This window comes from Pristis pectinata, chromosome 15, assembly GCF_009764475.1.
Source record: "Pristis pectinata isolate sPriPec2 chromosome 15, sPriPec2.1.pri, whole genome shotgun sequence".
Taxonomy (NCBI): domain Eukaryota; kingdom Metazoa; phylum Chordata; class Chondrichthyes; order Rhinopristiformes; family Pristidae; genus Pristis; species Pristis pectinata.
The window spans coordinates 46,070,497-46,092,309 of record NC_067419.1 but is presented as its reverse complement, the minus strand read 5'-3'; the positions used below and the strand labels follow the sequence as shown (position 1 = coordinate 46,092,309).

At 47.5% G+C, this 21,813-nt stretch overlaps 1 protein-coding gene across 7 annotated transcripts in view; it reads right to left on the bottom strand.

Annotated features, from left to right (window-relative positions):
• nav3 (neuron navigator 3) overlaps positions 1-21,813 on the bottom strand; it is a 377,674-nt gene that overhangs the window by 82,258 nt on the left and 273,603 nt on the right. For all 7 annotated transcript variants that reach the window (XM_052029889.1, XM_052029890.1, XM_052029891.1 and 4 more), the window contains 4 exons: positions 15,126-15,264; positions 9,363-9,639; positions 5,151-5,859; positions 364-825 (listed from right to left, as the gene is read on the bottom strand). In XM_052029889.1, coding sequence (XP_051885849.1) covers positions 364-825; positions 5,151-5,859; positions 9,363-9,639; positions 15,126-15,264 — 1,587 coding nt within the window. The remainder of the gene's footprint in view (positions 1-363; positions 826-5,150; positions 5,860-9,362; positions 9,640-15,125; positions 15,265-21,813) is intronic.

Below are 21,813 nucleotides of genomic sequence, written 5' to 3'. Positions count from 1 at the left end.
AATGAGAGGAAAATGGAGGGATGTGGGCAATCAGTAGGTAGGAGGGAATAGCTATGTCGGCACAACATTGTGGGCCCAACGGCCAGTTCTGTGCTGTACTGTTCTATGTTCCATATGACTCCAGACTCAAGACCAAGCAAACCACTCATCCTGATCCCATTCTCACATGCTTTCTAAAGCATGCCTGAAAATGGCGATTGGATAAATATTGAACATGGATACAGGTCGAGGGAGTGGGACTGACCAGAAAGAATCAGCACAGACTAGGTGGGCCAAATGGCTCCCATCAATGGACGCCCAGCTGGTTCTTATCTGTGGTCAATCGTTCACCTGTACGCTTGGACACAAGGTCTCCCAACTCACCTCTCGGAGAGTGTTGACTTGACGCTTCCTGTCCTCATGAGCAGGTTCTGCACCTCTCCCTTGGGTGTGGTGGTCAGGCCCGTGAGTGAGCCATGGTGGCTCAGCGGTAAGTCGATGGACTCGGAGCTGGTGTGCAGGCTGGTCAGCGAAGGGTAGCTGAGGGTGTCCTTGCTCCCCCCAGGGGAGCTGCTGAGGCTGGCCGGCAGCTGGTGCCCACTGGAGGTCAGCGAGTGCAGCGAAGCCGGGCTCGATGCCAGCGATTGGCTCAGGCCGCTGCCCTCCGGGGCCTGCTCCGGGGGTTTTCCGCCCGTTCCGGCCAAGCCCCCTGGCCCAGTCGATGGGGACTCCAGGCTGCCCTGGCGAGACAGCGAGCCATGAGGGCTGGAGAGGATGGTGGGGCTCTTCACCGATTCTGACCCAGGCCCACTGACGGGTTTCCCGGCAGCCTTTGTCCCAAACAGCCTATGGAGAAAAAAGGGAAAGATAAACATAGAACAACAGCTAACACGAGGGGACATAATCTTAAGGTGACTGGAGGAAGATATAAGGGGGATGTCAGGGGTAAGTTTTTTACACAGAGAGCGGTGGGTGTGTGGAACGCACTGCCGGCAGTGGGTGTGAGGGCAGATACATTAGGGATGTTTAAGAGACTCTTTGATAGACACATGAATGATAGAGAAATGGACGGCTATGTGGGAGGGAAGGGTTAGATAGATCTTAGAGCAGGATAAAATGTCGGCACAACATTGTGGGCCGAAGGGCCTGTACTGTGCTGTAGTGTTCTATGTTCTATGTATGTTCTAACATAGAACAGTACAGCATGGGACAGGCCATTCGGCCCACAATGTTGTGCCGATCTTGATGCCAATGTCCTCCTCCTGTGTATGATCCATATCCCTCCACTCCATATCCCTGTGCATATCTAAAAGCCTCTTAAACTCCCCCAAACTGCCTGCTCCCACTACTACCCCTGGTAACCCACCACTCTCTGCATAAAAAACTTGCACCTCACATAACCTTCAAACTTCCTGCTTCTCACCTTAAAAGCACATCCTCTGGTGTTTGACATATCTACCCTGGGGAACAGATTCTGACTGTCTGCCCTATCTATGCCTCTCGTAATTTTAAAAACCTCAATCAGGTCTCCCCTCAGCCTCCGACGCTCTAGAGAGAACAACCCAAGTTTGTCCAACCTCTCCTTATAGCTCATACCCTCTAATCCAGGCAGCATCCTGGTGAACCTCTTCTGCACCCTCTCCACATCCTTCCTATAACGGGGCGACCAGAATTGCACACAATACTCCAAGTGCGGTCTGACTAAAGTTTTATACAGCTGCAGCTATATGATCCATATAAAGTTTTGTCCAGCTGAAACCAGATGATTGTCCCAGTAAATCACCCTCCTGCAGAGGAGATTCACCAGGATGTTGCCTGGGATGGAGCACTTCATTTATGAGGAGAGACTGGACAGGCTGGGTTTGTTTCCCTTGGAGCGCAGGAGTCTAAAGGGAGCAGGACAAATAGAGGCGGACAAAGTTAGGAGGGGCACAGATAGAACAGATAAAAAGAACAATTTCCCTTTGGCAGAGGTGTCTAAAACCAGAGGGCATAGGTTTAAGGTGAGGAGTAAGAGGTTCAAAGGGGATCTGAGGAAGAATTTTTTATCCAGTGGGTGGCTGGAATCTGGAACAACATGGTAGTGTAGCGGTTAGCGTAACGCTATTACAGCGCCAGCGACCCGGGTTCAATTCTGGCTGCTGTCTGTAAGGAGTCTGTACGTTCTCCCCGTGATTGCGTGGGTTTCCTCCGGGTGCTCCGGTTGCTCTGGTTACCTCCCACATTCCAAAGACGTATGGGTTAGGAAGTTGTGGGCATGCTATGTTGGCGCCGGAAGCGTGGCGACACTTGCGGGTTGCCCCCAGAACACTCTACGCAAAAGATGCATTTCACTGTGTGTTTCGATGTACGTGTGACTAATGAAAAGATATCTTATCTTATCTTTCTAAGGGGGTGGTGGAGGCAGAGAGTCATAGAGTTATACAACATGGAAACAGGCCCTTCGGCCCAACTTGTCCAACTGAGGTGTGTTCCTGAGCTACTCCCATTTGCCCCCATTTGGCCCATATCCCTCAAAACTTTCCTCTCCATGAACCCGTCCAGATGTCTCTCCACTTCCTCTGGCAGCTCGTTCCATATCCCCACCACCCTCTGTGTAAAAAGCTTGCCCCTCAGATCCCCTTTAAATCTTACCCCTCTCACCTTAAACCTATGCTCTCCAGTTTTAGACTCCTCTACCCTGGAGAAAAGACTGTGACCATCCACCTTATGAACGTCCCTCATGATTTTGTAAACCTCTGTAAGGAAACCCCTCAGCCTCCTTCACTCCCGGGAAAACAAGCCCAGTCTATCTAGCCTCTCCTTCTAACTCAAGCTCTCCAGTCCCAGCAACATCCTTGTGAGACTCTCCCGACAATGAAGAAGTATCTGGACGAGCACTTAAATAGCCAAGGCATTGAAGGCTATGGACAATAAATAGGGTTGGAATTGATGGGTACTAATTGGTCAGCATAGACATGGTGGGCCGAAGGGACTGTTTCTATATTGTATGACTCTATGACACAACATCCTGGGAAGGTATTTGTCTACCAGAAGGATATCAACCACATTAGTGGAAGACTCAAGGACCTCAGGACACCGATTTAGAACTTTGGGCAAACGGTACAAGGAATGTGTGAGGAAAATCTTCTTTTACACAGAGAGTGGTGGTGACCCACACTCACTGTCCTTCTGGACAAAGGGAATTTGGAAGGCACTTGAGAGAGAATAATGTACAGGGCTATGAGGACTCGAGAGCCTGAGCTGTAGGGAGAGGTTGGGCAGTCTAGGACTTTTTGATTGGAGTGTAGGAGACTCAGGGGTGACCTTATAGAGGTGTATAAAACCATGAGGGGCATAGATAAGGTCAATGCGCACAGTCTGTTTCCTAAAGAACTAGAGGACATGGGTTTAAGGTGAGAGTGGAAAGATTTAAAAGGGACCTGAGGGGCAACTTCTTCACGCAGAGGGTGGTCAGTATATGGAACGAGCTGCCAGAGGGTGGCTGAGGCAGGTACATTAACAACACTTGAAAGACACTTGGACAGGTACATGGGTAGGAAAGCTTTAGAGGGATTTGGGCCAAACACAGGCAAATGCGACTAGCTCAGATGAGCATCTTGGTAGGCATGGTATTGGTAATTCGTTTATTCCTGTCACATGTACCGAGATACAGTGAAAAGCTTTTGTTTGCATGCCATCCAGACAGATCATTCCGTACATAATTACATCGAGGTAGTAAAGAGAAAACACAACGCAGAATATAGTGTTACAGTTCCAGAGAAAGTGCAGTGCAGGCAGACAAATGCAAGGACCACGATGAGGTAGATTGGGAGTCAAGAGTTCATCTCTAGTGAATGAGAGGTCCATTCAATAGTCTTATAACGGGGACAGAAGGTGTCCTTGACCCTGATGGTACGTGTTCTCAGGCTTTTGTATCTTCTGCTCAATGGAAGGGAGGAGAAGAGAGAATGTCCGGGGTGGGACGGGTCCTTGATTATGTTGGTTGCTTACCAGAGGCAGCGGGAAGTGTCAACAGAGTCCATGGAGGAGGTCAACACACAAAATGCTGGAGGAACTCAGCAGGTCGGACAGCATCTATGGAGGGAAATGGACGGTCGACGTTTCGGGTCAAGACCCTTCATCAGGACTGGAAAGATAGAGTGGTGATAGCCAGTATAAAAAGGCAGGGGGGGTAGTGGGGAGGAGCAAGAGCTGGCAGGCGATACATGGATTCAGGTGAGATGAGGGTGATAGGTGATGTGGGGGGGGGGGGAGAGTGGCAAAGATGTAAGAAGCTGGGAGGTGATTGGTGGAAGTGACAAAGGGCTGACGGAATCTGATAAGAGAGGAGAGTGGACCATGGAATAAAGGGAAGGAGGTGGGGAGGGGAACCGGAGGGAGGAACTGAATGTAACAAAGGCCATGGAGGGAAGGCTGGTTTTCGTGACGGATAGCATGGGAATGCCTCTTAACTGTGTCGATGGGCAGAAGGGCCTCATTCCGTGCTGTATTGCTCTATGACACTGTGACACTGCCCTTTTCTCTGGAGAGAAGGAGGATGAGAGGTGACTTGATCGAGGTGTACAAGATGATAAGAGGCATAGATCGAGTGGACAGTCAGAGACTTTTTCCCAGGGCGAAAATGGCTAACATGAGGGGGCATGATTTTAAGGTGATTGGAGGAAGGTATAAGGGGATGTCAGAGGTAAGTTGTGGTGGGTGCGTGGAACGCACTGCCGGCAGAGGTGGTGGGGGCAGATACATTAGGGACATTTAAGAGACTCTTAGATAGCCACATGAAAGACAGAAAAATGGAGGGCTATGTGGGAGGGAAGGGTTAGATAGATCTTAGAGCAGGATAAAATGTCGGCACAACACTGTGGGCCGAAGGGCCTGTACTGTGCTGGAATGTTCTATGTTCTATAAGCATATTGAGGTAGTACAAAAGGAAAAAAAAAACACAATGCAGAATATAGTGTTGCAGTTACAGAGAGGGTGCAATGCTGGTAGACATTAAGGTGCAAGGGCCACGACGAGGTAGATTGGGAAATCAAGAGTCCATCTTCATTGTACAAGTGGTCCATTCAAGAGCCTTATGACAGAGACATCTGCTGGGTAAAATTACCAAAGGCATGGAGAATAAGCGATTGAAGGTAATTGCCAAAGGATGAATGTTGTGAACCACTCACCTGCGGAAGGTGGGCGATGAGATGTCAGGGTACTTGGAAGCCTGTTGCCTCAGTCCTGCTGCCCCGCTGGATCCGGAGGGAGGGGGGCTGGACTTGGGCGAGGTCGACAGTGAGGTGCTCTCCGGGTCGGACACCACCACCTTCTCCCGGTCGGACTGCCCAGCGCCGACAGGGCTGGAGCGCCCGGAGCTGACCTTGGACGGCTCTCGGAGCTTGGAAGAGGCGGGGGTGGCGGTGGCGGCAGACACCTTAGCCCCGCCCCCACCCTCGAGGTTACTGGAGCTGGAGCGGTGACTGCACCGGCCACTCACGTTGCCGACGCTGGACTTGGCCGGGCGGGGCAGGCTGCGGTACTGCAGGTTGGTCCGGGAGCTGACCAGCAGGATCCCGTCATCTTGGTTCTGGGACCCGTCCAGGCTGGTCTTCCTGGCCGAGCTGGGCTTGCTGGGGATGCCGGAGGATTTCGGCACCTTGCCCAGGGTAGCAGATCCACTGCTCACCGTCACACCACCGGCAGTCGTGGCAGCGGACGAGCTGACCCCAGCCTTCTTGAAGCCAAAGGAGACGGTGGGTGTCCGTGCCATCCCCGAGGGGGGCTTCTTCCCCTCGTCGCCGCTGCTCCTTCCCACCTCTGATGGGGACAGCTGGGTACCTGTCCCTTTAAGGGGCACCTTTCCCTTCTCTGAAACTTTGGCGTCATCCATTTTACCTGTGGTAGACGAGAAAAGCACAAAGATTTAGCCCACAGAAACAGGCCGCAAGAGCACGTCTACATTGCGCCAGGCTACAAAAGATAAGATACCTTTATTAGTCACACGTACATCGAAACACACAGTGAAATGCATCTTTTGCGTAGAGTGTTCTGGGGGCAGCCCGCAAGTGTCGCCACACTTCCGGCGCCAACATAGCATGCCCACAACTTCCTAACCCATACGCCTTTGGAATGTGGGAGGAAACCGGAGCACCCGGAGGAAACCCACGCAGACACGGGGAGAACGTACAAATTCCTTACAGACAGCAGCCGGAATTGCACCCGGGTCACTGGCGCTGTAAAGCATTATGCTAATCACTACACTACCATGTCATTGGGGGATCAGGGGTGGAGAGGGTCAGCAGTTTTAAATTCCTGGCCGTTAACACATTGGACAACCTGTTCTGGGCCCAGCACATAATTGCAACCACAAGGAAGGCGCGCCAGTGTCTAGCTTTCTCAGAAGGTTAAGGAGGTTCGGCTTGTCACTGAACACTCTGACAAACTTCTGCAGATGTGCTGTTGAAAGTATCCTGACTGGTTGCATCATTCTCTGGTACGGCATTTCGAGTGCGCAGGGATGTAAGAAGCTGCAGAGAGTAGTGGACTCTGCCCAATACATCAGGGGCACATCCCTCCCCACCGTCGGTAGTACCTACAGGAGGTGCTGCCTCAGGAAGGCAACATCTGTCATCAGAGATCCCCACCATCCGGGCCATGCCATCTTCTCGCAGCTACCATCAGGCAGGAGGTACAGAAGCCTGAAGTCCCACACCACCAGGTTCAGGAACAGCTACTTCTCTTCAACCATTCGGTTCTTGAACCAACCTGCACAACCCTAATCACTACCTCAGTATAGCAACCCTATGACCACTTTGCACTACAATGGACTTTGATTTTTTTTGTTCTAATTGTGTTCTTTTTTGTATAATTTTGGAAAATTTATTTTTAATTTATTTGTTTTTGTGAAGGGAGTGTCTCTGATGCTATGTGCCTGTAATGCTGCTGCCTGTAAGTTTTTCATTGCACCCGTGCACACATGGACTTGTGCAGATGACAATAAACCCGACTTTGACAAGAGAGAGAATCCCCTCAATAAGAACGTCTGAACTTTTACCTCAGCGGCACTTTCCTGCACTAACCTCCCAGCCCCCCCGAATGTCCAAAAATCTGTAGATCTTTGTCCTGAACTTGCAACAAACCCTTAACTTTCAGAAGTTCACGGTCAAACCCCACTGGCACAGCACTCCTCCAGCACCAACCTCATCCCATTGACTTTGCAGCCCCTAATATGGCTTGACAGGACCTTTAAACTCTTAAAGGCAAATTTATCCAGCTTGACATTACATGTTTCTCTGCTCTTTGTCTCAGCTACATCCTGAGGGAAGAGGACTCCCAGTCTCCTCACTCCCTGAATTCCCAACTGTGTTTATCATCTCTTCTTATCGAGATAAAGAGCTATACAGCACAGATACAGGCCATTCTTCCCATCGTCTTTGCCGATCATAGAGTCATACAGCACAGAAACAGGCCCTTTGGCCCACAACGTCCATGCTGACCCTTTTGCCCATCCACACCAATCCCATGTGCCCACATTCGGACCATCTAACACTACACTGGTCCGATTTTACTCTCCCCACGTTCCCATCGACTCCCCCCAGATTCTACCCCTCACCCACACACTAAGGACAATGTACAGTGGCCAGTTAACCTTCCAATCCACACGCCTTTGGGATGTGGGAGCAAACCGGAACACCCGGAGGAAACCCACACAGTCACGTGTGGGAAAACGTGCAAACTCCACATAGACAGCAGCGGGGGTCAGGATTGAACCCGGGTCTCTGGAGCTGTGAGGCAGCGGCTCTGCCGGCTGCCCCACTATGCCACCTCTTTAAAAGTGCAAACATTCCTGGACATCTGCTCTATTGGAGCCCTTCACAGAGTTTATGGACCTCTGTCAGGTTACCCCTCTCTGAGAGTCAACAGTTCCAGCTGGTTCAATCCTTCCTGATAAACATAGCCATTCACAGGAAATGGCAGGGCTCTGGAGAGTGTTGTAGAACAGAGAGACCTCGGGGTTACAAGTACAGAGTTCCTTGAAAGTATCGACAGAGGTAGACAGGGTGCTGAAGAAGGCGTTTTACACACCTTCCTTCATCGGTCAGGGCATTGAGTACAAGATGTCATATTGCAATGTACAAGTTGTTAGTGAGACCGCACTTGGAGTATTGTGTGCAGTTCTGGTCATCCAGCTATAGGAAGGGTGTCATGAAGTTGGAAAGAGTGTAGAGGCATGTTAATGGGATTGGAGGGCTTGAGTTATAAAGAGAGTCTGGGTGGGCTGGGAGTTTTTTCTTGGAGCGTAGGAGGCTGAGGGGTGACCTGATAAAGGTATATGAAATCATGAGGGGCACAAATAAGGTGGATGGTCACAGCCTTTCTCCCAGGGTAGGGCAGTCTAAAGCAGGTTTCAGGTGAGAGATTTAAAAGGGACCTGAGGGGCAAGTTCTTCACAGAGGGTGGTGGGGATATAGAACGAGCTGCCAGAGGAAGTGGTAGAGGCGGGTACAATTACAACGTTTAAAAGACATTTGGACAGGTACATGGACGGGAAAGATTCAGGGGGAGATGGGTCAAATGCAGGCAAGCTCAGATGGGCACCTTGGTTGGCATGGACGAGTTGGGCCAAATGGGCTGTCTCCTTGCTGTATAACTCAATGGCTCCAACCTCACAAGGCCAAATTTGGAGTATTGTGCGCAGTTCTGGTCACCTAACTATAGGAAGGATATCAGTAAGATTGAAAGAGTGCAGAGGAGATTTACTAGAATGTTGCCGGGTCTTCAGGAGTTGAGTTACAGGGAAAGATTGAACAGGTTAGGACTTTATTCCTTGGAACGTAGAAGAATGAGGGGAGATTTGATAGAGGTTTACAAAATTATGAGGGGTATAGACAGAGTTAATGCGAGTAGGCTCTTTCCACCTAGATTAGGAGAGATAAGTACGAGAGGACATGGCTTTAGGGTGAAAGGGGAAATGTTTAGAGGGAACATGAGGGGGAACTTCTTCACTCAGAGAGTGGTGGGAGTGTGGAACGGGCTGCCATCTGACGTGGTAAATGCTAGCTCACTCTTAAGTTTTAAGAATAAATTGTATAGATACATGGACGGGAGAGGTCTGGAGGGTTATGGATTGGGTGCAGGTCAATGGGACTAGCGGAATAAAGTTTCGGCACAGACTAGAAGGGCTGAATGGCCTGTTTTCTGTGCTGTAGTGTTCTATGGTTCTATAGTTCTGCCACTGGAACCCAATGTGTCTTCCCACTTGGCCCGACCTCCCCCCTCAAGACCCCACTGCTGAGAACCCCCCCCCCCGACTCTTTCTCGCCTCGCACTCCAGTTGAAGAGCCCTTCTCACCCTGCAGTCTCCCGTTGCGCCAAGCTGACTGCCTGCGCACCCTTACCAATGGGCTTTAAGGGGTGGGGCGCAGCCTTGCTCCGAGGGGTGGGGACGCCCCCCTGTGCTATCATCCCCCGCCTCCACGATCCAGTCTGGGACAGGGACAGAGTGGGCCTCTGGCCCTTCTCAGAGTCGTCGGACAGGTCCGAGAGGTTCCTCTTCCACTTCTCGCCCAGTTCCATCTTTGACGTCTCCACTCCGTCCTCGGGCTTCTTCAGCTCCTCCCCACTCCAAGCCGCTTCATTTTCCGACGTCGAGTGTTTCTCCGAGTCTGCTTTGAGCTGCGAGAACGCATTGAATGAGTTAAGGTGAGAAGATGAGAGGTCAGAGACAGACACAGCCCAGAAAAAGGACCTTCAGCCCACCGATCCCCATACCAACCATCACCCTCCCACTCACACCAGTCCTACACTGATCCCATTTTATTCACCCCACATTCCCATCAACTCCCTGGAATGTGTTGCCTGATAGGGTGGTGGAGGCAAATTCACTGGGGGCTTTTAAGAGGGGCTTGGATGGGCACATGAATGAGAGGAAAATAGAGGGATATGGGCATTCTGTAGGTAGGAGGGATTAGCTATGACGCCACAACATTGTGGGCTGAAGGGCCTGTTGTGTGCTGTACTGTTCTATGTACTATGTTAAGATGAGAGGCAGTAATTTTAGCGGTAGGTTTTTTATGCAGAGGGTCGTTGATATCTGGAACACACCGTCAGAGGAGGTGGTGAGATCAGATACAATCACCATGTTCAAAATACACTTAGACAGGCACTTGAATAGTCAAAGGCATACAAAGATACGGACTTACTTTGGGCAAATTAGAGTACATGGGCAAGGAGATCGGCCTGGAGGTGGTGGGCTGAAGGGCCTGTTTCTGTGCTATACAGCCCTAAAACTATGAAAACCGCCACCACACCTCTCAGCCTCTCTCCATTATACTGACTAGCCCCCTCCTGCTTTCTGCAACTCCAAGGGATATCCCCACACCAATCATTCCAATTTCCAACTGGAAATCCTTTACAAAATGCTCCAGATGTTTCTGCTTGAACCCTAGCTCACTCAACCTCTGACACAGCCCTCCATTTCTCCATCATTCATGTGTCTATCTAAGAGTCTCTTAAATGTCCCTAATGTATCTGCCCCTACAACCTCTGCCGGCAGTGTGTTCCACACACCCACCACTCTGTGTAAAAAACTTACCCCTGACATCCCCCTGATACCTTCCTCCAATCACCTTAAAATTATGTCCCCTCGTTTTAGCCATTGACGGCCTGGGAAAAAGTCTCTGACTGTCCGCTCGATCTATGCCTCTTATCATCTTGTACACCTCTATCAAGTCACCTCTCATCCTCCTCCTCTCCAAAGAGAAAAGCCCTAGTTCACTCAACCTATCCTCATAAGACATACTCTCCAATCCAGGCGACATCCTGGTAAATTTCCTCTGCACCATCTCTGAAGCTTCCACATCCTTCCTATAATGAGACAACCAGAACAGAACACAATACTCCAAGTGTGGTCTAACCAGAGTTCTATAGAGCTGCAACATCACCTCATGGCTCTTGAAATGAGTAATGTTCCAAAGTAAACAGTAACATGGTATTTGAAGTACGAATTAGACGTTTGGTCCAACATACCTGTACTGGTGTCAATGCCCCGTCTTCCCGCATCTCTCATCACCCAAACTTTCTTATCTTTCTCCCTGCTGTGTTATCCAACCTCCCCTTAAATTCATCCAAAGGCAATTGAGAGGGTGGATGTTGAGAAGAAGTTCTCCCTTGTGGGGGAGTATAGAACCAAGGGGTATCAGAATATGGGTTTCTGCATTTTAGACAGAGGTGAGGAAGAAATTCTTTTCTCTAAGGGTTGGGAATATTTGGAATTCTCAACCCCATTTTGAATAAGGCTGATCCACATTTTTGACCAGAGGTCAATCAAGGGTGTTGGGGAATAGGCAGGAGAGTCTAGCTGAGGGCAAGATCGTTCTTCTGTTTCCGATGCTCCTTTCTGTTCTTATCTCAGCTTTTTACCCCAAGCATTCCCTGTGGGAGAATGTCCCACTTTCTCACCACCCTCTAGGTAAAGGTTTGATGCTGAATTTACTGGTTTTCACATATTTATTGCCTCCAAGTTCCGGTCTCATGCACACGTGAAAACATTTTCTCGACATCTGAGGAACAGTGGAGGCTAAAGTTTAAGTTAAAGTTGAATTAAAGTTTCATGTCAATGTGTTATTCTCAAAGATGAAAGCATTGACTTGGGAGAGGCACAAAGCAGATATAATTCAGCAGGGATAAGTGCATGTATTGCACAGAGGAATTGTAAAATGGTGGACATGAATAGTTCATAGATGTATTAAAGTGAATGAGATTGAAACTGAGGGAAAGTAGATGTTGAAATTTTAATCACAGTGCCTTACAGCACAGAAACAAGTCCTTCGTCCAACACACCCATGCCGACCAAGCCGTCTAACTCATTTAGTCCTGCCTGTGGCCCATCTCCCTTGAAACCTTTCCTAACCACGCTCGTACCCAAATGTCTTTTAACTGTCGTAACTGTATCTACCTTCACCACTTCCTCTGGCAGCTCGTTCCAGGTCCCCACCACCATCTATGTGAACAACTTGCCCCTCAGGTCCCCTCTCACTTTAAACCTCCGCCCTCAGCGCCAAGAGTCTGTGTTATCAACAGAAACTGAAGATTATTTTGCAAGACCTGGCATTAAGAAACCATACTGTCTTAACAAGACTTCAGGGATGTTAATAAGAATTGCCCTTGTTTTTATTTCCCTTTGCATTAAACATTACATAAAAATGGAATAGAAAGATTGTTTGTCTGATAAATATCCAGTGAGGTGTCTTTTCTCTCAGCCTCCTTCGTTCCAGGGAAAACAGACCCAGTTTATCCAATCTCTCTGATAATTTAAGCTCTCCCTGCTTCCATCTGCCAATCAACTCGTCCTCACCTGGATCCACCTATCACTTGCCAGCTTTTGCCTCACCTCTCCTCCTCACCTCTTTATACTGGCTATCACTCAGTCCAGATGAAGGGTCTCGACCCAAAACGTTGACTGTCCGTTTCCCTCCACGGAGGCTGCCTGACCCGCTGAGCTCCTCCAGCAGCTCATTTTTTTTCCCTCCAGTCCAGTAGCCTTGGCGATTCAAGGGTTGTCCAGATAATGATGTGAGGGCACCTACCTCCACCCCCTCCACTCAGGCAGCCTGTTCCAAGAGTCTTGAGTCGAGAGGCGGGGCCTCACCGGCTGTCAAAGCCGTTTTGTGCATGCAGCCATCCCACACTTGGTTGGGTCGCAGTGCGGGGGAGCTAGGCTTCCAGCAAAAAACAGTGTCGGGATCACACAGGAGAGCAACTTCAGGAGGCAATGGATCTGCTCCACTGTGAAAGAGCTTGAAAAAGGCTAACATCATTTCAAAGTTCCTAGGACTAAAGTTTGAGCAGGTTGCACCTGTATCGTTGGGGTTCAGAAGAGTGAGAGGTTACCTTGTTAAAACATTGATCCTAAGGGGACGGAGAAAGCAAGAGTTCCATCTTTGATCATACAGGAAAGCAGCCAACATAATTAAAGACCCCACCCACCGCAGACATTCTCTCTTCTCCCCACTCCCATCAGGCAGAAAGTACAAAAGCTTGAGAACACGTACCACCAGGCTCAAGGACAGCTTCTATCCTGCTGTTATGAGACTCTCGAATAGAATTCTTGTACTATAAAGGTGAACTCTTGGCCTTACAGTCTACCTCACCTTGGCCCGTGCACCTGATTGTCTGCCTGCACTGCACTTTCTCTATAAAACATCTCAGAGGAACTATCGTGGGCCTAACACACTGATGCAATAATGAAGGCATGCCAGCGGCTCTACTTCATTAGGAGTTTGAGGAGATTTGGTACGTCACCAAAGACTCTTGCAAATTTCTGCAGATGTACGGTGGAGAGCATTTCTGGCCAGTTGCATCACCGCCTGTGTGGAGGCTCCAATGCACAGGATCGCAAGAGGCTGCAGAGGGTTGTAGACTCAGCCAGCTCCATCACAGGCACAACCCTCTCCACCATCGAGGACATCTTCAAGAGGCGGTGCCTCAAGAAGGCGGCATCCTTCATTAAGGATCCTCACCATCCGGGACATGTCCTCTTCTCATTACTATTATTGGGGAGGAGGTACAGGAGCCTGAAGACACACACTCAATGATTTAGGAACAGCTTCTTCTCCTCCGCCATCAGATTCCTGAATGGTCCAGGAACCCATGAACACTACCTCATTATTCCTTTTCTCGCACTACTTATTTATTCTTGTAATTTATAGATTTTATATCTTTGCACTGTACTGCTGCTGCAAAACAACAAATTTCACGTCATATGTCAGTGATAATAAATCTGATTCTTATATATTCTGCACTCCATTATTGCTTTTCCCTTGTACTACCTCGATGTACTTATGTATGGAATGATCTGAATGGATGGCACGCAAACAAAAGCTTTTCACTGTATCTTGGTACATATGACAAGAAAAAAACAATTACCAATTACCAAAACAGGCATGGGCTGTCCGTTGTAATCCTCTCCTGCTGTTCAAAAGAGCTTAAAAACAGAAGGAATAGGAGCAGGAGTCTGGCTCAGGTCTGCTTCAATACTTAAGGAGATCAGGGCAAATCTGATCTTGGCCACTGCTCCATCTTCCTGCCACTCAATCAGGACCCTTCCCTCCCCTGTGGACCAAAAATCTGTCCCTCTCTCTTTAAGATGTTCATTGACTGCTCCTCTCTCCGCAGTAAAGAATAAAAAAGAGTCAACACCCTTCAAAATAAGAAATGCCTGCTTTTCGCTGTCTTAAATGGGCCATTCCTCATTCAAGAACTACACTCCTTATATTCTGAAACTCTGCTCCTCAAGTTTGCCCCACATGTTACAGGAAAGGTGTCATTAGGCTGGAAAGAGTGCAAAGAAGATTTACGAGAATGTTGCCGGGACTCGAGGGCCTGATTTATAGGGAGAGGTTGGCCAGGCTAGGTCTTTATTCATTGGAGACTGAGGAGTGACCTTATAGAGGTGTATAAAATGAGAGGCATAGATAGGGTGACCGCACACACTTTCGCAAGGAAAGGGAATCAAAAACTAGAGGGCAGAGGTTGAAGGTGCGAGGGGAAAGATTTAAAAGGGATCTGACAGCCTCTCCGTAATGCAGAGGGTAGTGAGTATATGGAACGAGCTGCCAGAGGAAGTGGTTGAGGCAGGTATAACAGTGTCATTTAAGAAGCACTTGGATCGGTACATGGATAGGAAAGGTTTAGAGGGACATGGGCCAAATGTGAGCAAATGGGACTGGCTTAGATGGACATCTTGGTCAGCATGGACCAGTTGGGATGAAGGGTCTGTTTCTGTTCTGTATTACTCTGTGACTGTCTCTATCTTTACCCTGTCAGTCCTCTGAGAATCAATAATTTAATGAAGTGAGCTCTCATTCTTCAAGACTCCAATGCACATGAGCCAAATTCTCAATCGTTTGTCATTAGACAACAAAACGTGGGATGACATTGATAGTTTAATACCAGAATGTTTCACATGCTCTTTTAGAAGCACAAATAAGCATTATTTCCACATGCAACCAGAGACTTGCAGCAGAATGAGAAAAAAGTGATGTGGGTGAAACTTGCAACAGACTTTAAACATATGGAAACTTTTCCCACTTACTTTTGTCTTTTCTGTCAGTGCTTCATTGACCTTCAACAACACAAGGAGGTCGATACAGAAAACATACCTGAGCGCTGGTATTCTTCCTGGAAGATGCAGTGATATTCGAATAAGAGCTGATGGATGAGGTGGTGTTCATGTCATCAGTACTAAGGTTATCAAGTGTGTCACTGAGACCACTGCTGACTGAACTGCTGTCGTCCAAGCTGCAGTAAGAACAGAGAGAAATCCTTGATCAGCGAGCTGAAGCACAGTCACGTTCACCTGGGTAGAGATCCATCACTTAATTGGAGGACTCAGTCTAATTACGGATGACTACACAGTGCCAACGACTGCTGAGGTTTTGCCCTCGACAAAAATAACTCGGAAGTTGCCTGGCTAATATTAATCAGACTAGCTGCACATAGATCTCCATGCTCAACTCTGTAACAAACACTTTATTCTACATTCTGTATTGTTTCACCTTGTGCTACCACGATGCACTGTGTAATGAATTGATCCGTGGAACAGTACGCAAGACACGTTTTTCACTGTGTACAAGTGACAATAATAAACCAACTTACCGATTCCAAATAAAGAGAAAGAGTAAGTGAGTGAGAAAGGGGAGATATAGGAATAAAGAAATGGAAGGACAGATGGAAAAGTAGACAAAACAGATGGAGAGAGTCATTAGATAAGATAAGATAAGATTTCTTTATTAGTCACATGTACAGCGAAACACACAGTGAAATGCACCTTTGCGTCGAGTGTTCTGGGGGCAGCCCGCAAGTGTCGCCGCGCTTCCGGCGCCGACATAGCACGCCCGCAACTTCCTAACCCGTACGTCTTTGGAATGTGGGAGGAAACCGGAGCACCCGGAGGAAACCCGCGCAGACACGGGGAGAGCGCACAGACTCCTGACAGACAGCGGCCGGAATTGAACCCGGGTCGCTGGCGCTGCAAAGCGTTACACTGACCGGTACACTACCGTGCCATTAATGCATCTTCCTCTGATATTTTAATGATTTAAAACACTGATCAGCATGTTGTTCCATGTTTACATAACTTTAATACATTAAATAACCAACGTTTAACATCTGGAAATTTGGGATCAGGCAGGCGTTGGGCAGAGACACTTGCATTAAAATAGCACTTTTCACAATCTGACAATCCCAAACTGCTCCACGACCAACGAACAACTTTTGAATTGCAGTCCCTGTTGCATTGTTGGGAAGTGCCCTTGTATGGACGAGTCTGCAGCAGTCCTTTAAATGCACCATCAGATGCAAGTGTTGAGGAAGTTAACATCTGACCTACGTGTATATCTGGTCACACCAGACATTAATGCATGGTCTAGTCACCACAAAGGAAGCTTTGGAGCAAAGAAGACAAGTTAAGAGTGATATTTTGACTGAAGAGACCAGTCTGAAGAGAAACCATCAGAGATGCAATTTGACAGTGATATACACAACAGTCAGGATTACTGGAAAAGGCAAGACCAGGATTGCAAAGTGAGATCACCAGGTTCAAACCAGTCACAAAATAAATGTGAAGTGGGTGTCAGTAATTTATCCTTCGAGCAAGAACCTGTCAGCAGCTGAGCTGAACGCCCCAGGAGAATACCATGGGTAAAAAGCAAGCGGGTGTTGAAGCAGGCAGCTGCAATGAAGACTTCGATAGTTAAGATGGGCAGAACAGGTTTCCTAACTTGCAATTAACTTAGCAAGAAATGGGTAGAGGCCTTACAGCCCCTTGAGCTTGTGGGACTATTTATAACATATTTGTTAATTTAGTAATAACATCTCCTCCTCACTGACAATCAACACAAGAGCACCTCAAGGATGCATGCTCAGCCCACTGCTCTACTCTCTCTACACTCACGACTGTGTGGCTAAGCACAGCTCAAGCACCATATACAAATTCACCAATGCAACTATTGTTGTTGGTAGAATCTCAGATGAGGATGAGAAGGTAAACAGGGCAAATTTCTACGGATGTGCGGTGGAGAGCATTCTGACTGGTTGCATCACCGCCTGGTATGGAGGCTCCAATGCACAGGATCGCAAGAGGCTGCAGAGGGTTGTAGGCTCAGCCAGCTCCATCACGGGCACAACCCTCCCCACCATCGAGGACATCTTCAAGAGGCGGTGCCTCAAGAAGGCGGCATCCATCACTAAGGACCCTCACCATCCGGGACATGCCCTCTTCTCATTACTACCATCGGGGAGGAGGTACAGGAGCCTGAAGACCCACACTCAATGATTTAGGAACAGTTTCTTCCCCTCCGCCATCAGATTTCTGAATGGTCCATGAACCCATAAACACTACCTCGTTATTCCTTTTGTTTTGCACTATTTATTTATTTTGTAATTTATAGTAAGTTTATGTTTTTGCACTGTACTGCTGCCACAAGACAACTAACTTCACGACATATAAGTCAGTGATAATTAATCTGATTCTGAATCTGATTCAACCTTTGCCTCATCTCCCTTTGCACTTTTGCTCAACAAAATTCGATCACTATCAAATATGAGATTAACAATTGGCCCGGCATCGTTTGCTGTTTACACAGGAGAATTCCCAGTTTTTTCCACCTTCTGCCTGTGGAAGTGTTCCTTGATTCATTCCCTCTGTCCCCGAGACCTAAATCCCCCCCAAGAAACATCAACCCAATCAGCACAAGCATTGGTTAGGCTGCAGTTGGAATACTGAGTGCAGTTCTGGTCGCCACCCGATGGGAAGGATGAGATTAAACTAGCGAGGGTGCAGAGGAGATTCACTGGATTATCACCTGGACAGGGGGGCTTGAGTTATAAGGAGAGATTGGATAGGCTGGGACCTGCTTTCCCTGGAGTGAAGGAGGCTGAAGGGTGACATGATAGAGGTTTATCACATTATGAGATGAACAGATAGGGTAAATATAGTCTTTATTTCCCAGATAAGGGAGTCTAAAGTTAGAGGGCACAGGTTCAAGGTGAGAGGGAAAACATTTAAGCAGGGTCTGATGGACAGATGTTTCACACAGAGGGTGGTGGGTATATGGAACGAGCTGCAGAGGGGGTGGTAGAGGCAGGTACAGTTAGAATGTTGAAAAGACACTTAGCTTCACGGATAGGAAAGGAGCAGAGGGAGATGGGTCGAACACAGAACGAGGTGGTAGTGGCAGGTACAATTACAATGTTTAAAAGACAATTGGACAGGTACATGGGTAGCAACACACACAAAATGCTGGAGGAACTCAGCAGGTCAGGGGGCATCTATGGAGGGAAATAAACAGTCGACGTTTCGGGTCGAGACCCTTCATCAGTCCAGTCCTGATGAGGGGTCCCGGCCCAAACGTCGACTGTTTATTTCCCTCCATCGATGCTGCCTGACCTGCTGAGTTCCTCCAGCATTGTGTGTGTGTGTGTGTGTGTGTGTGTGTGTGTGTGTGTGTGTGTGTGTGTGTGTGTGTGTTGCTCCAGATTCCAGCATCTCAGAACCTCTTGTGTCTCGGTACATGGGTAGGAAAGGTTTAGGGGGATACGGGCCAAATGCAGGCAAATGGGAACAGCATGGATGGGCACCTTGGTCAGCATGGACAAGTTGGGCCAAAGGGCCCATTTCCATGTTGTATAACTATGAATGCATGAATCTATGAATCTATGAGTGCCCATCAACAAATTGAAAACTTCAATTAAAATAAAAACAGAATCTTCCAATTTACTGCAAATGCAACAACAGCTTGTGTATAATTTCTCATAATTTATTCTTCAGAGTCCAAGAACCATTCTGTAAGTGAGTTCATGCATGGGGGCTCTTGCAAACAATGGAAGAAGCAGATGGTGGTGGAAGGAGATCAGGAGGCCGGGTAACGTGTTATCAACCACAAGCACATGCGGATTATTCAGCTCTGTCAAAACCATCAACGTCCCACCCCACTGAGAGCCAGCAAGGGGGAAGAGGTCATCAAGGACAACAAGGCTGGTGGACTCGGGTCTCTTGACACGACTGCCTTTGATTCCCGCACACAATCTTCCATGATCTCTGTCCTACCCCAGCAAGAAGCTGGGAAGGCCACCTGATCACTGATAAACAAGAACCTGCTGAAACCTGGCGGAGAAGTACTTCCGATGCAAATCCATCACCTCATTTCCCTCAGCCAGGGAGAGGAGAGCAGAGTTTACCATGGAACGGCTTGCACTGTACTCTCTGACTCTCCCTTTGCACCCCTCTCCACCTTCCCCTTCCTTCCTTGTCCCCATCCCCAGCTTCTTCCACCACACACCCTCACCTCTTTCATCTCCCAGTCTCCATCCTCTCAACATCCCCTTTCTCTTCCTCCCCCACCCCCCAATCCTTCCCTGCATTTTAAGATTTGTTTACATCTAAGATTTTCCAGTTTTGCTGCAAGGTCATTGACGTAAAACATTAATTAATGCTCTCTCCATGAATGCAGTCTGATCCACTGAGCATTTCTGACATTTTATTTCAGATCTCCAACTTTCCCAGGATCTTGCTTCTGCCATACAGAAGCACTCATGTGTCCAAATCAACAAATGGCAAAATGGAATCACTTGGGTTAAGGTTCTGCCTGTACGTCACAATAATATTACAGTTCTCCCTTTTGTTCTGTATAGTTCTGCATCTCATTGAATCAGTCAAATTAATTTTTAATAGAAACCAGTTTTGCAATTAGATTTGCCCTTTTTCCTACATGTAGCAATGGAACAAGATCTTGTGCCCAAATAAAGTTGCTTCATTCTTTACTCAGAAACTAGAGCCTTTAAATCATCTGCTGAAAATCAAAAAAAAAATTGCAGATGCTGGAAATCTAAAATGTAAACTGAAAATGTTGGAAACACTCAGTAGGTCAGGCAGCATCTGTGGGGAGAAAAATAGGGCTAATTCTTCAGAACAGGGGAACGATGAAGTTCTGATGAAACGTCATCAACTTCAAATGTTGACTCTATTTCTCCACAGATCCTATCTGACTTGCTGAGTATTTCCAGCATTTTCTGGTTTTATTTCTCTTGTTGTATGAATATTAGAGAGTGCAATGAATATTTAAATTGGTCGATGATTTAGGACAAGAATTGCAGTAACCTAATGCAGAAAATGTCAATATTTTGTCGCATTTCTTTCCAGCTTTTCGATATTAATGGGGATATCAATACTGTAAAATCAAATCTTATAATTTCCCAATGAAAATGTCAAAAAGCTGGAAGCACTCAGCAGGTCAACTACCATCTGTGGAAAAAGTCTTTGGATGAAAACATTAACTCTGCTTCTCTCTCTCAGATGCTTCCTGACCTGCTGAGTATTTCCAGCATTTCTATTTTTATTTCAGACTTTCAGGAGCTTTCTGATTTCACAGAACTTCCCACCTATTGGAGAGGACAGCAAATGAACTAATAAGATCAAAAAGAAAATCCTTGCTTTTAACTGGAAGCTTTTATGAACCAAAGCACCCTAGGACATTTCACAGCTGATAATTTACACTCTAAGTCCAGTCACCGTTTTAATGTTGTCAAGCTCCCATAAACAGAGTCTGATAAATGTCCAGATAATCTGTTTCAGGTGTTGGTTGGCCATAGCACTGTGGAAAACTATGAAGGGAAAAGGTTCTGGAATATGGAACAAAAACAGAACGCTGGAAGAACTCAGCGGGTCGAGCAGCATCCGTGGAGGCAAAAGGTGCAAGTTGACGGTTCAGGTTGAGACCCTGCCTCAGGATTGAGGGGAAAAGTCCCCCAACTCTTCTGCTAAGGTCAGCCTAGAATCATTTACATCCACTTGAGAGGGACTAGGAGGTTTCATCTTAACATCTCATAGAACATGGAACATCGAACAATACAGCGCAGGAACAGGCCCTTCGGCCCACCGTGTCTGTGCCAACCAAGATCCCAATTTAAACTAATCCCATCTGCCTGCATATGGTCCGTATCCCTCCATTCCCTTCCTGTTCATGTGCCTGCCTCATTGCCTCTTAGATATCACTATCGTATCTGCTTCCATCACCACCCCTGGCAGCCTGTTCCAGGCACCCACCACTCTCTATATAAAAAACTTCCTCGTAAATCTTCTTTAAACTTTCCCCTCTCACCTTAAAGCCATTCCCTCCTAGTATTTGACATTTCTATGGGAAAAAAAGACTCTGTCTGTCTCCCCTATCTATGCCTCTTGCAATTTTATATACTTCATTCAGGTCACCCCTCAGTCTCTGAACCTCCAGACAAAGACCGTCGAGTGCTCCAATATCATTGGCACTGGAAGTGACAGCCTTGATTATGTGCTCATGTCTCTGCTGCTGTTATTATTGAAGGCAACGTTATTTTGGAATCTTTCTTGGAAACAGATGGTTTAATCGCAAATGTTAAGCTGAAACCACTGACTCAGTAGTTGGAACCGTTTTGCACATAACATCTTATATAATTACAGAACAATTTCCAAGCAGCAAGCAAACCATCTCCAGGATTGTGGCTGCTTTTAATCTGACTTGATTGTCTGCAATGACCTGCACGTGCAATGGATTGAAAACCCTTTGAAGATGATTCAGGCATGGTTGGTCACGAGGAGAACGCTTCAAGCTTTGAGGATTGTCTCTCCCTCCCCGACCTGTGTCCCTATTATTCGTTAAAAATTCAGCGAGAAGCTGCGTTAAAATATTAATAATCAGTTTTCAGACAACCTGTCACTTTGCGCTCAGTCTGAGGTGGGGTCATGTTGCTGAGTGTCAAACCCCGTCTGTACAGCTAAAGCCAGTGCTTTTGATAGGCATTAGTGCTTGGGGGCAA